This window comes from Octopus bimaculoides, chromosome 16 (assembly GCF_046866305.1).
Source record: "Octopus bimaculoides isolate indiv1 chromosome 16, ASM4686630v1, whole genome shotgun sequence".
In the NCBI taxonomy this organism is placed as follows: domain Eukaryota; kingdom Metazoa; phylum Mollusca; class Cephalopoda; order Octopoda; family Octopodidae; genus Octopus; species Octopus bimaculoides.
The window spans coordinates 31,396,390-31,411,503 of record NC_142943.1 but is presented as its reverse complement, the minus strand read 5'-3'; the positions used below and the strand labels follow the sequence as shown (position 1 = coordinate 31,411,503).

General features: G+C 37.2%; 1 protein-coding gene across 12 annotated transcripts in view; it reads right to left on the bottom strand.

The window, feature by feature from the left end:
• Positions 1-14,427, bottom strand: part of LOC106878470 (polyamine-transporting ATPase 13A3) — an 84,432-nt gene extending 70,005 nt beyond the window's left edge. For all 12 annotated transcript variants that reach the window (XM_089364428.1, XM_089364430.1, XM_089364432.1 and 9 more), the window contains exons 1-2: positions 14,265-14,427; positions 50-132 (exon numbers count right to left, since the gene is read on the bottom strand). In XM_089364428.1, the coding sequence (XP_089220554.1) occupies positions 50-132; positions 14,265-14,280 (99 nt within the window). In that variant the 5' untranslated portion in view covers positions 14,281-14,427. The remainder of the gene's footprint in view (positions 1-49; positions 133-14,264) is intronic.
• Between the last annotated feature and the right edge of the window lie 687 nt (positions 14,428-15,114).

Below are 15,114 nucleotides of genomic sequence, written 5' to 3'. Positions count from 1 at the left end.
CTGGGGCTAAACGACAAAAACATATTAGAAAGAAGTGAAGGTTACTTACCAATTGGTCATCTGTGTTTTTATTCAATATAATTTTGTTGACCAGTACACCATTAAAGATGCTTGGGTCAGATTCAATACTACCTGAAATTATCAAATATAAAATGAAATAAATTTTAATTTCAAACAATCACTTTTTGGACAAATCATCTTTTCAGGATTAGAAAATTTTCAGACTATTTCTTGACACTTTGTCAGTTACGATGATGAGGGTTCCAGTCGATCTGATCAACGGAACAGCCTGCTTGTGAAATTAATGTGCATGTGGCTGAGTACTCCACAGACACGTGTACCCCTAACACAGTTCTCAGGGAGATTCAGTATGACACAGAGTGTGAAAGGCTGGCTCTTTGAAATACAGGTACTACTTATATTTGCCAGCTGAATGGATTGGAGCAACATGAAATAAAATGTCTTGCTCAAAGACACAATGCATCGCTAGGAATTGAAATCACAACCTTGCAATCATAAACTAAATATCCTAACCACCAAGCCACACACCTTCACAGACTATTTATTAAACCTTAGTAATAGCCAACCTACTTTGAATCGTTTTTAGACATAATGGCTCCTTGAGTATAAGGTGTTTAGATTTAACCCTTTCCAAACCATCTTTTTAAAGTGATCTAAATAATAATTTTCCCTCAAAACTCCATGTTAATTTATGTTCAAAGCCTGCTTGATAATAAAAAAGTTATTCTTCTAAATCATTCTGAGCAGATTTAGCAAACAGAAAATAAAAGAAACCCATCATGCGTGCGTACATGTGTGTGTGTCTGTCCCCCTTTATCACTTGACAACCAATATTGGTGTGTTTATATCCCTGCAACTTAGCAGTTTGACAAAAGACACCAATAGAATAATTAACAGACTTAAATTGTTAGAAATACTATCAAGAAAGGGTTGTATGTATAAGCCATAGGCATGGCTGTGTGATAAGACCCACTGCGGAGCACCTTGGGCAAGTGTTTTTTCCACTATAGCTCCAATCCAACCAGAGTATTGAGAGAGGATTTGGCAGATGGAAACTAAAAGAATCCCGTTGTATGTGTGTGTGTGTGTGTCTGTATTGTCCCCAGCCACCACTTGACAACTGGTATTGGTGTGTTTATATCCCTGTAATTTAGTGGTTCAGCAAAAGAAATTGATAGAACAAGTACCAGACTTAAAAAAAGAAAAATAAGCACTGAGATCAATTCATTTGACTAAAAATTCTCCAAGGCGTTGCCCCAGCATGGCCACAGTCTAATGATGGAAACAAGTAAAAGGTAAAAGATACACACACACAACAGGCCTCTTTTAGTTCTTGTTTACCAAACCCACTTACAAGGCTTTGGTTAGCCCAGGGTTAAAGAAATGACACTTGCTCAAGGTGCCATGCAGAGGGACTGAACCCAAGAACAAATGGTTTGGAAGCAAGCTTTTTAATACACCCACACCTGCGGTTGTGAATATTATAAATATACACTCTAATGATGAGGTTAATAGTCTGGATAATTATAATCTTATTAACGAGCCATCTCAGTCATCTAGCTACATAATTAAGACAACTGATGATGACTGCAGATCAAATACATCAGAAATATAGTGTAGATGATATTAATAATTTAAATACACATCTTAAATATTGTAGATTATGCACACTGAAGACAAAGTTGATATGTCTAGATAATTACAATATTAATATTTTGGATATTTAATTAACTAATGGTGAACTACAACAGTTTATGATGAAATGGTATCAAACAGATCAAAGTGTGGTTTAAGATACATACTTCAAATTACACTCTAAATATCATGAAATGTATACTCTACAGATGAGATTAATTAAAACTGTGTAATTAAACTATCTATAACAACAACTTAATCAATTATTGGTATAAATATGAGACCTGAGATTGATTTGATCAAAATCCAATATGGATACATATAAATGCTACAAATACGTATTCTAAATATTGTAGTTCTTATACACAAGCAGTGAAGTTGATAGCCTGGAAAATTATATAAAATTATATATATATATATATATATATATATATATATATATATATATATATATATATATATATATATATATATATATACAAATAATTACAGAGGCATCAAGCTGTTAGATCAGGTTATGAAAGTTACAGAGAGGGTCATAGCCCAACTAATTAGGGAGCGAATCAATTTAGATGAGATGCAGTTTGGGTTCGTGCCAGGTAAAAGCACTACTGATGCCTTATTTCTAGTGAGACAGTTGCAGGAGAAATACCTAGCTCAGGATAAACCTCTGTACCTGGCTTTCGTTGACATGGAGAAAGCCTTTGACAGGGTCCCCCGATCCCTTATCTGGTGGTCAATGAGGAAACTTGGGATAGAAGAATGGTTAGTGAGAGCTGTGCGAGCCATGTACAGAGATGCTGCCAGTAAGGTGAGGGTTGGAAATGAGTACAGCAATGAATTCCGGGTAGAGGTAGGGGTCCACGAAGGTTCCGTCCTCAGCCCCCTCTTATTTATCATAGTCCTCCAGGCAATCACAGAGGAGTTCAAGACAGGTTGCCCCTGGGAGCTCCTCTATGCTGATGACCTTGCCCTAATTGCGGAGTCACTATCAGAACTAGAGGAGAAGTTTCAGGTGTGGAAGCAAGGTCTAGAATTGAAGGGCCTTAGAGACAACCTAGCTAAAACCAAAATCCTAATAAGTAGGAAGGTAGATAAAACACAAACCCCTTCAGGTAGATGGCCCTGCTCAGTATGTAGAAAAGGAGTAGGTAGTAACTCTATAAGATGTACCCGGTGCAAGCTATGGACACATAAGAGGTGCAGCAACATCAAAGGCAGGTTAACTAGCAAGTTAGTTTTTGTTTGTGGCAGATGTTCAGGTGCAATAAAGACTGCAAACAATTTCTATCTCATTCCAGGGTGAAAAACTAGAGGTAGTCGATAGCTTCCGCTATCTGGGCGACCAAGTTAGTAGTGGGGGTGGGTGCGCTGAAAGTGTAGCTGCTAGAATAAGAATAGCCTGGGCAAAGTTTAGAGAGCTCTTACCCCTGCTGGCGACAAAGGGACTCTCACTCAGAGTAAAAGGCAGACTGTATGACGCATGCGTACGAACAACCATGCTACATGGCAGTGAAACATGGGCTGTAACTGCTGAGGACATACGTAAGCTCGCAAGGAATGAAGCCAGTATGCTCCGTTGGATGTGTAATGTCAATGTGAATACCCGTCAGAGTGTAAGTATCTTGAGAGAAAAGCTGAACATTAGAAGCATCAGTTGTGGCGTGCAAGAGAGACGATTGCGCTGGTATGGACATGTGGTGAGAATGGAGGAGGATAGCTGCGTGAAAAAGTGCCACACCCTAACAGTTGAGGGAACCCGTGGAAGAGGTAGGCCCAGGAAGACCTGGGCTGAGGTGGTGAGGCAAGACCTTCGTACATTGGGCCTCACCGAGGCGATGACTACTGACCGAGACCTTTGGAAATGTGCTGTGCGTGAGAAGACCCGGCAAGCCAAGTAAGATCGTTGCCAGTGCCCCTGGACTGGTTCTTGTGCGGGTGGCACATGAGATGCACCATTTTGAGCGTGGCCGTTGCCAGTACCGCCTGACTGGCTCCTGTAGGATTTTCGAGCGAGATCGTTGCCAGTGCCCCTGGACTGGCTTGTGCGGGTGGCACATAAAAGACACCATTTCGAGCGTGGCCGTTTTCGTGCGGGTGACACGTAAAAGCACCCACTACACTCTCTGAGTGGTTGGCGTTAGGAAGGGCATCCAGCTGTAGAAACTCTGCCAAATCAGACTGGAGCCTGGTGTTGCCATCCGGTTTCACCAGTCCTCAGTCAAATCGTCCAACCCATGCTAGCATGGAAAGCGGACGTTAAACGATGATGATGATGATGATGATATATATATACTTGTGTATATAAAAGAGGCCTCTAAAGTGGACAGTTAGTGTCTATATATAGACACTGAGGTGTGATTTCAGAAGAATTTAACTGCTATTTCCCTTGAATCAGATAAATGGCATATATACAGAGACTCCTTCTTCAAGTACTTCAAGACAATAAAACTTCATAGAAATTATAAGATACATAAATAAAAGGTTAGTTTTTTCTTTCACATCTGTTGCCATTATGTTTTATGAGTATATAATAACTTCCTATTTATGTACAAGGCCACAGATTTGAGAGGGAGAAAGATGGAGGGATTGAGAAGAGTATGTGTAAATATATTGTGCGTGTGTGTGTGTATGTATACATATAAGTATATTTGTACAATATACACATATATGGAGGGAGTGGGATAAGTATAGACATACAGATAGATTATAAATACATATCCGTGTGGCAAGTAGCTTGCTTACCGACCACATGGTTCCGGGTTCAGTCCCACTACGTGGTACTTTGGGCAAGTGTGTTCTACTATAGCCGGAGGCCAACCAAAGCTTTGTGAGTGGATTTGGTAGACGGAAACTGAAAGAAACCCGTCGTGTGTGTATATATATATATATATATATATATATATATATATATATATATATATATTTATATATTTATGTGTGTGTGTGTGTATGTTTGTGTGTCTGTGTTTGTCCCCCCACCATCGCTTGACAACTGATGCTGGTGTGTTTACGTCCCCGTAACTTCGCGGTTCGGCAAAAAGAGACCGATACAATAAGTACTAGGCTTACAAAGAATAAGTCCTGGGGTCGATTTGCTCGACTAAAGACGACTCTTTGACAGGGTTCATTTTATTTCTTTTGTCCTACAAGATGTCCAATGTAAACCACCCTTCTTACCAAGCAAACTTAGTAGAGTTGCTAGTTTAGTCACCAATGGCCTGACCATGTGACGGGTTGTACAGGGTCACTTGTCACCAGCAGTACTAAGAGTGATAAGAGCAACCGGATACATATACAACCATTGTTCTTAAATACATATATATGGAGAGAGAGAGAGAGAGAGTGAGAATACGTGTGTCTGTATGAATGTGTGCATGTGTGTGTGTGTGTGTGTATGTACATCATATGTATGTGTATAAAAAGACAGGTAGGATATATGGAGAGAAAGAGAGAGAATGTAAAGTCATTGTGATGAGAGACAACCAGCTGAGTTATCAGGTGCTCTGTCATTTTTATCACCTGTACTGTAATGTCAATGACACAGTGGGATTGAACCTGAATCCATGTGGCCAGGAAGCAAACTTCTCAACCACACACCCATGCCTACATTGACAACATTGTTCTATTACACTATAATAATAATATAATATAGCATGGCTCATACAGCTAACATGATACTATATTGAAGTTAGTATAGTGTTAATAGTGTTAACATAATGTTGGCAGGATTGTTATAAAATAAAATACAACACTATAGCATGTAGCATGGTTTCCTTTCCTAACATAAAGCATATAAAGGATGGGATAATTTCCTTTCATCTCATAACTTGACACTATTCTGCATTCTCAAGGTATGACGTAAAAGAAAAGTCACATGACTATTTTAATAGATGACATCATTTTAGAGGTGACAAAGAGGAACAGAGAAACTAATATATGTAAGCACATAGGTGCAAAACAAAGCAGTAAAAAAAATAGTACCTGAATACCAAAGGTAAAATAAAATACTATTTTACTTAAACCAAAAAAATCTTCACAAGTTGTTATTCAGTGTGACTGTTCATCAGACAGCTGTATTTATATACGACACATATCTTAGATGTTGTTCACACCTGAGGTGGAAGGCCTTATTCAGAAGTGGAAAACAGCTTTATCTACTCTTCATGACAACAGAACTACTCTTACTAAACAAACTCCCTTGAATTTATTATTAACACATGCAGAGCCCACCTCTACATCCCTCATTAGTTTCCTCAGATTTGAGGGATTTAAATATTGTCAGCAGAACAACAATAATTGATCACAGTTTCTATACTGACTGACACCAGCAATGTGTTGTGTCTATGGAGGTCAATGAACTCAACTTGAGCCAGTTTAGTCTACATAGCTATTATAAATCATGTTGCTTACTTTTGCTGATGACAGCCTATCAAAGGTTATTACAGTGTTAATCCAAGACATTCATCCTCTTCCATTTCCAGCACATTGTTTCTCATGGAAGCAGACATGGTTGACAAGACTGATACAAGATAGACAGATCTTGTGGCACTGACAGCACTGATAGTGACCTCAAACAACAGCCACATGGTGTTGATGACAATGTCTCTTCTCTTCAGGTAGTTTCCTGTGTTTGGTTTCAGAGCACTCCACTCCAACATCACACACGGACCTCCATATCTTCTGATTAACAGTCAGGGGCTCCAACTAATCGGGAGTCTTTCATTTCATGCAGTGCCCCTCCCGATTAGTTGGAGCCCCTGACTGTTAATCAGAAGATATGGAGGTCCATGTGTGATGTTGGAGGGGAGTGCTCTGAAACCTAACACAGTCACTGGACAATACCCATGCTGGGGCACCACCTTGAAAGGTTTAATCAAGCAAATCATCCCATGCAAGCTTCAAGGCCAGCAATTTTGAAGGGAGGAGGCAAGCTGATTACACTGACTCCAGTACTTCACTGGTACGCTATTTTAACAAGCTCAAAGGAATGAAAAGCAAAGTTGACCTAGGTAAGATCTGAACTCAGAATATAAAGAGCCAGAAAAACTGCTGGTAAGCATTTTGTTTGATGTGCTAATGATTTGGCCAAAGTTATAAATGTTGCTGTTACAGTATTCTGGGGTTATATCTTCATTCATTTATAGGACAGCAGGTTGGCAGAGGAGATGAGTAACAGACCATTTTGTCTCTTTACATTTCCAAGTTCAAATACCATCCTAATTAACTTTATTTTATCATTACAGGATTGACAAAATGAGAACCTGTTATATCCTTGGGTTGGTCCAATTTAGTGCATGCCTTTCCAAATTTGTGTGCTTTCAAAAAGAATCAACATAACTTATTTCTGTACTCAGATCAAATCTGTGTTTTAGGGTTGAGTGAGTTTCTATCAGCTGATTATATACCAGTCATACAGTAGGGCTGAATCAGTAATCTACTGAAATAACTCTCCTCTCCACCAACCAAAATTTGGCTTACATGTCATTACAGCTTAGTAAAACATCGTTAAATTTATGTTTTCATTTATAATTGATGAGACACTTATAAGAACTGGATGAAATATAGTAGGAGAGAGAGAGAAAAAAATGTTCGTAAAACAAAAAAACAATGGTGTTTGCTTTTGTTTTTTTTTTCTTCTTCTGTTTGTGTGAGTGTGACATATAAACACAATAATAGGCAGGCCGTCATGTAAACAAAGTCCAGACACAAGGATAGTAAATACCAGTTCTCAGTTAAAGTACCCAGTAGATTGAAAGTCTGTATATAAGAGGTTGAGGCGTGGCGGCAGGGCTAAGTCACATGTTGTGAAGTTGAGGCTTCTATGCCAAGCCGGGTATTGATACAGGAGTTCTCGCAGGTTGTATTCGCTGTTAACCATGGTGAAATAATTCACAAACAGTGTTGAGATAGAACCTGTGCGAGTGCTGTTGGTTGCTGTGTACGTAGCAAGAAATTGGTGTTGACCCTAAGAAGCTGGAGGCGATGAAGATGGAGGTCCGTAAGCTGCTGAACGAAGTGTTGGGTCTCCATGAGGCTATTGTCGTGTCGTCGCTGGAACTGGCTGTGTGCTCTATGGTCAGCGGCTAGACCTCAGAAGGTCTTGCTTTGTACTGTCTGTAGAAAAAAATATTGTTGACCAACCTTACGTCGTTGCTGCAAGGAAAAACAATACAGGCAAAAAATTTTATGTATGTGCATGTGTGTAGTATTTTTTTTCTTTGTGTGTTGTCCTGTAAGACAATAGATGGAAGCAACGTTGTTTGTTTTTTGTTTTTTATCTGTTTTTCAAGCCATGTAGAGTCAGGCGAAAAGAGAAATCACTGTTCACTCGTTTGTTCTTTTCTCAGCCTCAATTGGTGTTGAAAAAAAAAAAACACGTGGGTGAGAGAAATAAGGTCGTGTCAAGTAGTTGATGGTTCAGTTTCCAGGCTGTATGGTATTTTCTCCGGAGTAAGAAAACTGTTGCAGTCGGTTGGATTGTTCAATTCCCTCGTCTCTTGTGTTGTTTTTTTTTCCGTCGTCTCTTCATTTTTTTTTTTTTTTTTTTACGAGTTGTTTGAGAGATAATTCCGTTATCACGTCGGGGGTCACCAGTTATAATAATTGGATGAGATATGAGTTCTTATATTAATCATTAAATCCAGAAATACAACAACACGAGGGCTAACAGTAACAACAGATCAATAGTTTATTCTAGGTTGGTGTAGAGCCGTTTCGTTCCTGGGTGAATAGGCATGAGGCTAGAATACCAAAGAAGCTTCGACCACATGTCGGGGTCGAGTTGGGACAGCTTGGAAGAACGTCCTGTCACGACGGCTGCTGGATGGATAAGAGATACGTGTTGTCCCCATCGCTGCTAGAGAGAAAAAGAGATCGGACGCTATAGCTTTCTCTCTACCTGCTGAATTGCACATGCTAGCTCGGGTACTTCCGCTGACGGCAAGTCCCTTGCACATGCGCAATGGCACTTCCCAAGATGGCGGCCACACGCGCCACTACACACTGATCATGCCGTTGTTTAGTCAGGGGTCAGTGCTAATTTAGCAAACCTATATTCTTACTGGAATCATGTTTTTTTGTTGTTGCTTTTTTTTTGTCGTTTTAAAATGTAATAATATATTGGGGACATTCCTTCCACGATCAACTTTGCCTTCCACCCCTTTAAAGTTGATAAAATAAAGTACTGCTCAGGTATTGGAACACCAGAATATTTTGTGTAACACCATCATTGGTATAACTCTAAAAAACACAAGTACCAGAATATTCTATCTAACCACACAAGTTTGCTTTATATTGGCATATTAAATGTAACAACGCCTAAATATTGCGTGAAACACAACAAAATACTGTAAAAACCAAATTAAGTGTAACGCGAAAAATATTGTTACATGTCTATATGTTCTGGAAACTAGTTATAAAATGTCTGATTCGGAATTTATAACACAGAGAGGGGAAATGTGAAGCTTATTTGCCCAAATACGTCCAGAAATATTCATCCCTTGGTCAAACTTGCTGCGTAACCTAGCAAAAATGCTGTCTAGAAGTAGGGCGGAAATCTCACAGCCTAAATTGCTTCCGTTTCGGCATTTTCCTGTTTTAAACCAAATCCAAGGAAACAAGGTTTATAGAATTAATTCTAGAATTCCGACAATGACAGTTTTTGTGACGGTCTTGACTAAGAATTAAGTCAAAAACTATAAAGGAAAATGTATTTAACTTATATATACACATAAATGGCACGTACTCTTATCAAACACGCACACACACGCACGTGTGTGAGTGCGCATGTAGGTTTCTGTGTGTGTATCATGTATGTACATGAACTAATGTTACACAAACGCTACATACGTACATACATGTCTACGAATGTATTATGTGTGTAAATACATATACGTAATGATACAACAATGTTACATACACATGAACGTGTTTGTGTAGACTTAGCTAATACACACACAAAATCGCAGTAGTGCGTGCGTATGTGTGTTTTAGAGATAGAGTGCAGCAAAATATCTGTCATAAATAATTCTCTATACTTAACCTCAATATTATTACAAGCGATTCATGAACCATCGAAGAAGCCTCAATCGGTTAGAAATAACAGTGATATTCCCTTTACATATCACACTCACATCGTCTTAAAATAAAACAAGAGGGAAAATGGAAAATAAACATAGTAAATAATATTGGCCAAAATAGAATCAACATAACTTATTTCTGTACTCAGATCAAATCTGTGTTTTTGGGGTTGAGTAAGTTTGAGCCCCAAGATATAGTGTATCTGAGAATAAAAAAAGGACTGGAAGTTCGCGGTTGAAGCATCTTTTGTCACAGGTGTATGAGGGTTGACATAGGTTTAAAAAAAAAACAAAGAAACGTATCATTTACTACTATATATTCACTGAAGGTTAACCCCAATAATGCAGTAAAGGATGCGTATTATTTTTTAAGCTTATGTCAACCCTCATAGATTTGTGATCAAAGAATGTTCCACCGTAACCTTCCAGTCTTATATCAATGTTTGTTTTAATATAAAGTTATATATAATTTTTTTAAAAATTCAACATTAAATTCCATACATTTTAGTAGAAAACATGTTTATTAAACTTTTACAAGAAAAGGGGAGACAGTAATTTCGAAGTTTCGCGGCCTGCTTGCCGTCGTGTGTCTGTGTGTGAGTGAGTGAGTGAGATACAGCCTAATACACACGTCTGATGGGGGTGGATAATTTTAACAAGTTGCAATTTTAGAAAAGAGTATTCACTAATGTATTTCCGTGTTACCAAATACTACTAGACGATCCGTATATGTGGTCGCTTGATTTGCCAGAAATAGCAGCCAGATTTCCCTTTAAACTCATAATCCTAATGTCTTAAGAAACTATGACTAGATGGCTACGATCTGTGCTTACACTGGATAATGTTGAATTATATTCATCGTACCTGAAATACGAGGAAAGACAGAATCGTCATGTAATATTATCGAGCAGGAAGAGGCGCCGGGCTAGCACAATTGTTGGCACGCCGGACAAAATGCGGGGTCGCTAGAATAAGTACTAGTTGAGCAGTGACATTGATATAATCAAATTACCTCTAGCCCAAAATTGCTGGTCTTGTGCCAGAATTTGAAATCGATATTAACAGAGCCTAATATGTGTGTATGTATCCTTCCCAAACTGATAAATTACCACTGTATTCCTGGTTGATTTCTTAAAGCTTCCAGACACAAAACGAAGTACTCGAATCTTCGGGAAGTAAAATCTTGTTATATATTACTTGACTCGAAACGACTGTGTAGAACTCATCTCTCTGTCTGTCTCTCTATCTATCTATCTATCTATCTATCTATCTATCTATCTATCTATCTATCTATATATATATATATATATATATATATATATATATATATATATATATATATATATATATATAACCGAGGGTATGAGAGGTATTGGTGTCTAGAAGACCCAAAGAGTGTCAGATAACGCTAAGTAAGTGCTATGGATAGACCGTGGGTCTTGCATTAGCATGCATATATATTATTTCCCCCTCTATATTCCTTATCTTTTCCACAATAATTCGAACTCAAATATTTTCTCACACCGTCTCTGATGAAGGGATATCAATAATATCCCAGAAACAGTTGTAAGACTATTTCATTATAAATGTCCTGAAAACTCCTCTCAGTCTTGGATTTGTTATCTCATTCGGTTTAATATATATATATATATATATATATATATATATATATATATATATATATATATATATATATATATATATATATATATATAATAATATATACCCATTCTACATAGCACTTTCCTTGGATAATGGAACTGCAACTGTAACATCCTACATATATTTTTATTTTTACTTTTATTCTCTTATTTCCCTTTATACTTCCTATATTAATCTTTTTCCAAAATAACCCTTTATACTGAAGTCTACCATTTCCGTCTATTTAACATTCTTATATCGTCTCTGATGAAGGGATATCCCTAATATCCCAGAAACAGCTGTAAGACTAACTTTCTCTTTATAAATGTCCTAAAAATTCCACACAGCCTTGGCTTTGTTGTCTCATTATATATATATATATATATATATATATATATATATATATATATATATATATATATAATGGGGGATAGATAGATAGATAGACACGCGCTCTTGGTTATATGCAGGAGAAAATTACTATACGCATTTAATAAAGTTTATTCATTCCAAGTTGATTTATTGTTACTCCGAGTTTCATTATCAAGTGTTTGTGTGTAAGTTGCTTAACCCCAGATCAGTCGTAACAGAACAGACTTACAACAAAAGACGTCTCAACAGTGACAATACTGCCTTCTTTTAAAACAGTGTTTCTAAGACGATAGTGTCATAGCTTGAGGAAATTTGGCAGTTGCTATTTCTAAGAGAGTGGACGACCACATACAAAAACAGAGTTAAGCTCAGAACTTTTTGAAGTTATAGTAAAATGAAAAGAAGATGAGTTATTTATAATACAAAATGTAGTAAGGGCGGTGGTGAGTTGGCAGAAATTGTTAGAAAACCACACCACAGCCAACGAGGAAACCTGTATAGGTGGCCGCCCAAAATAGCAACCAAATACTTCTCAAATTAAACCTTATCATATTAAATGAAATGGTTTCAAACTTTGACACAAGGCCAGCAATTTTAAGAAAGATGATAAGTCGATTATATTGACCCCAGTACTCAACTGGGACTTATTTTATAGACCCCCAAAAGATGAAAGGTAAAGTCAACTTCGGCGGAGTTTGAACCTAAAACTTAAAGTCAGATGAAATAAATGCCGCTAAACATTTTTGTCCGACTCGCTAACGATTCTTCCGAGACAGAGGGTTACGTTGGGCTATATAGTCTTTGAAATATATAAGACGAAATGGTCACGGCTGGAACCACCTTTGATCAGGGTTCTACTTGCTCAGAGCTGATTTGAGGTTAAACAACACTACAATTAAAGAGTGAGTAACGTTTATGTCAAGTGTTCGAACCTCACCAAGGTTAATTGTCTTCCACGACGATAGTAAAGGAATGCAGAAAAACAGGTAGTTATCATATATTATGTCAGAATTGCGTCTGATGAAGCGTAAATCATTTTAAATGAATTACAAAAGAAAATCAGGGTTAGATGCTATAATAATATGATTTTTTTTTTTTATGTTCCTAATAATCAAAGTTTACTCCCACGGTTTTCAATTTCACTTGGGTTATTATGTTGGCTGGACAAAGCAATCAATAATGTCAATTTCTTTTTTTTAATTGAAGGCTACAAGATGTGGTAAAGTTGACTGAATCAATAAACCACATAATTTTCGCTCGGATTTTAGTTTTTTTTTCAGTAACGAAAAAACGACAGCAAAAAAATCAGTCCGGACGTAAATTGAATTAGAAAAAAATCCTAAGTGGTACTTAACTAAATAAATACAGTAAGTATACAAATTCCAGGAGGTTGTGACATGTCCAAAGAATCTATATGTCCGGCCACTTAGAAAAAAAGATAAGTCTGAAAGTGAATAAACATTTAATCCATAACAACCCAACAAAAATATATTGTCGGGCTTACGATTATGGATTAGATATGTGTGTGTATATATATATGTGTGTCAATGAATAGAGAGAGAGAGATGACAATCAACCCCGGTGCGCTTATTCTATATGATGTGACAGATAGTCGGCACAATGTATGTAATCTATGTAAATAAACAGGGTGGGGCGCATTTTTTTACTAAACTGGTCCTTATATATATGTGTTTGTGTGTGTGAGTTATGTATAAATGAATATACTATAGGATGTGTGATCTTTGAGGGGCGAAAAGTCAACACAGATGAGATCGGCATTTAGACTTTAGTATCGCTCTATGTGTATAGTATACATAGGGCGATACTAAGATACAGGGAAAATATTTAGGGCTTTTCGCATCGTTTTGCCAACTCACCATTTCCAACTGTCGTGGTTAATTTCATTATTATTTTTCACAATGTGCGTGTGTGTGTGTGAGAGAGAGAGACAGACAGACAGACAGAGAATGTCGTAATTTTATCCCACCTTGTACTGTAAGTACAAGAAGTACAAGGCAGGGTAAAAACATATATTCCTACACATACATATACACAAATGTGTGTATACGAATATACGGTTAATGTTTAATTCTATTATATACACGTGTGTGTGTGTGTGTGTGTGAAAGCCGTGACACGTATGATGAAATAACTCTGAGTAACAACACAAACATTTGGATAATACCGCCGAGAATATATAAAAGCATTTATAAAACTCACAACTTCGTTCACAGGGTCAGACATACCCACACACCTATATATATATATATATATATATATATATATATATATATATATATATATATATAAACTTTCAAACTCAAATCAGAATGAAAAAAAAAAAAAGAATCGGAGCTTATCAGTGTTCTCTCCACTAACGAGGGTCAGGGTTAATGTAACGAAGGGGAAGATGAGTAATTCCCGATTTGAACATCAAAATAGTTGTTGAAAATCAAACAATAATACTATTAATAATAATGAAATTAATATATTAAATAAACTTAAGATTCGTACCTGATCGGAGGTTCATTATCGAAAATGATTGACGAATCGATCATTACTCCTGCCAAAACAGTAATTAATATATAGTTTTTAATATATATTAAAGAACGAGAGAAGAGACTAGGAAGACGGCAAGTATGTACGTCTCCATCTAACAATAACTTCGCTCTCACTCACACTCATACCAACACTCTCTTGCTCTATCTATCTATCTATCTTTATCTCCCTTCGTCTTTCGATATATTTATCTCTCTCTCTCTCTCTCTTCCTCTCTCTCTCTGTTTTTCCTTTATTCTCTCGCTTTCAACTTAAACCAAGTGCTTTGGAGTTCCGGAAGAGTTACTTCCCCGTAATGTAGAAAACAGTCACTAGGACAAAATCTTTAATTAAGCTTCAGTTCTCAGGTGGAAATTAGAAAGACAGCGAAATAATATATTAAGTACCCTAGGTTTGTTATTGCGACTGATGGTGTTATTGTTTAACCCTAGGTCAAATCTGACCCAACGGACATATAATCTAAAGCCATTCCAGCCGTGACATTCCGTATTTTGCCTGATGCAGTTTATCTAGGATCACCCCATTAAATGGGTAACCTTTTTGTTAAGATCTAAGTGAGATAAGAAGGAAATATAACCCATATTTCTAGAAGGTCAAGCGACCATGTAGAGGCCCCATAGTTGGCTCAAGACTACAGTTAGTGTTGGATGCAGAGGGTTTGAATTTAAAGCTCACACACAATTATATAACAAAGCAAGAGAATCATATTCAGTTAATGTTCCCTTTTCATGCTGGTATGGATTCGATGGCTCAACATAGTTTGAGTCAGTTCTTAAGTGCAGATATTCCCACATAGATGTGCCAA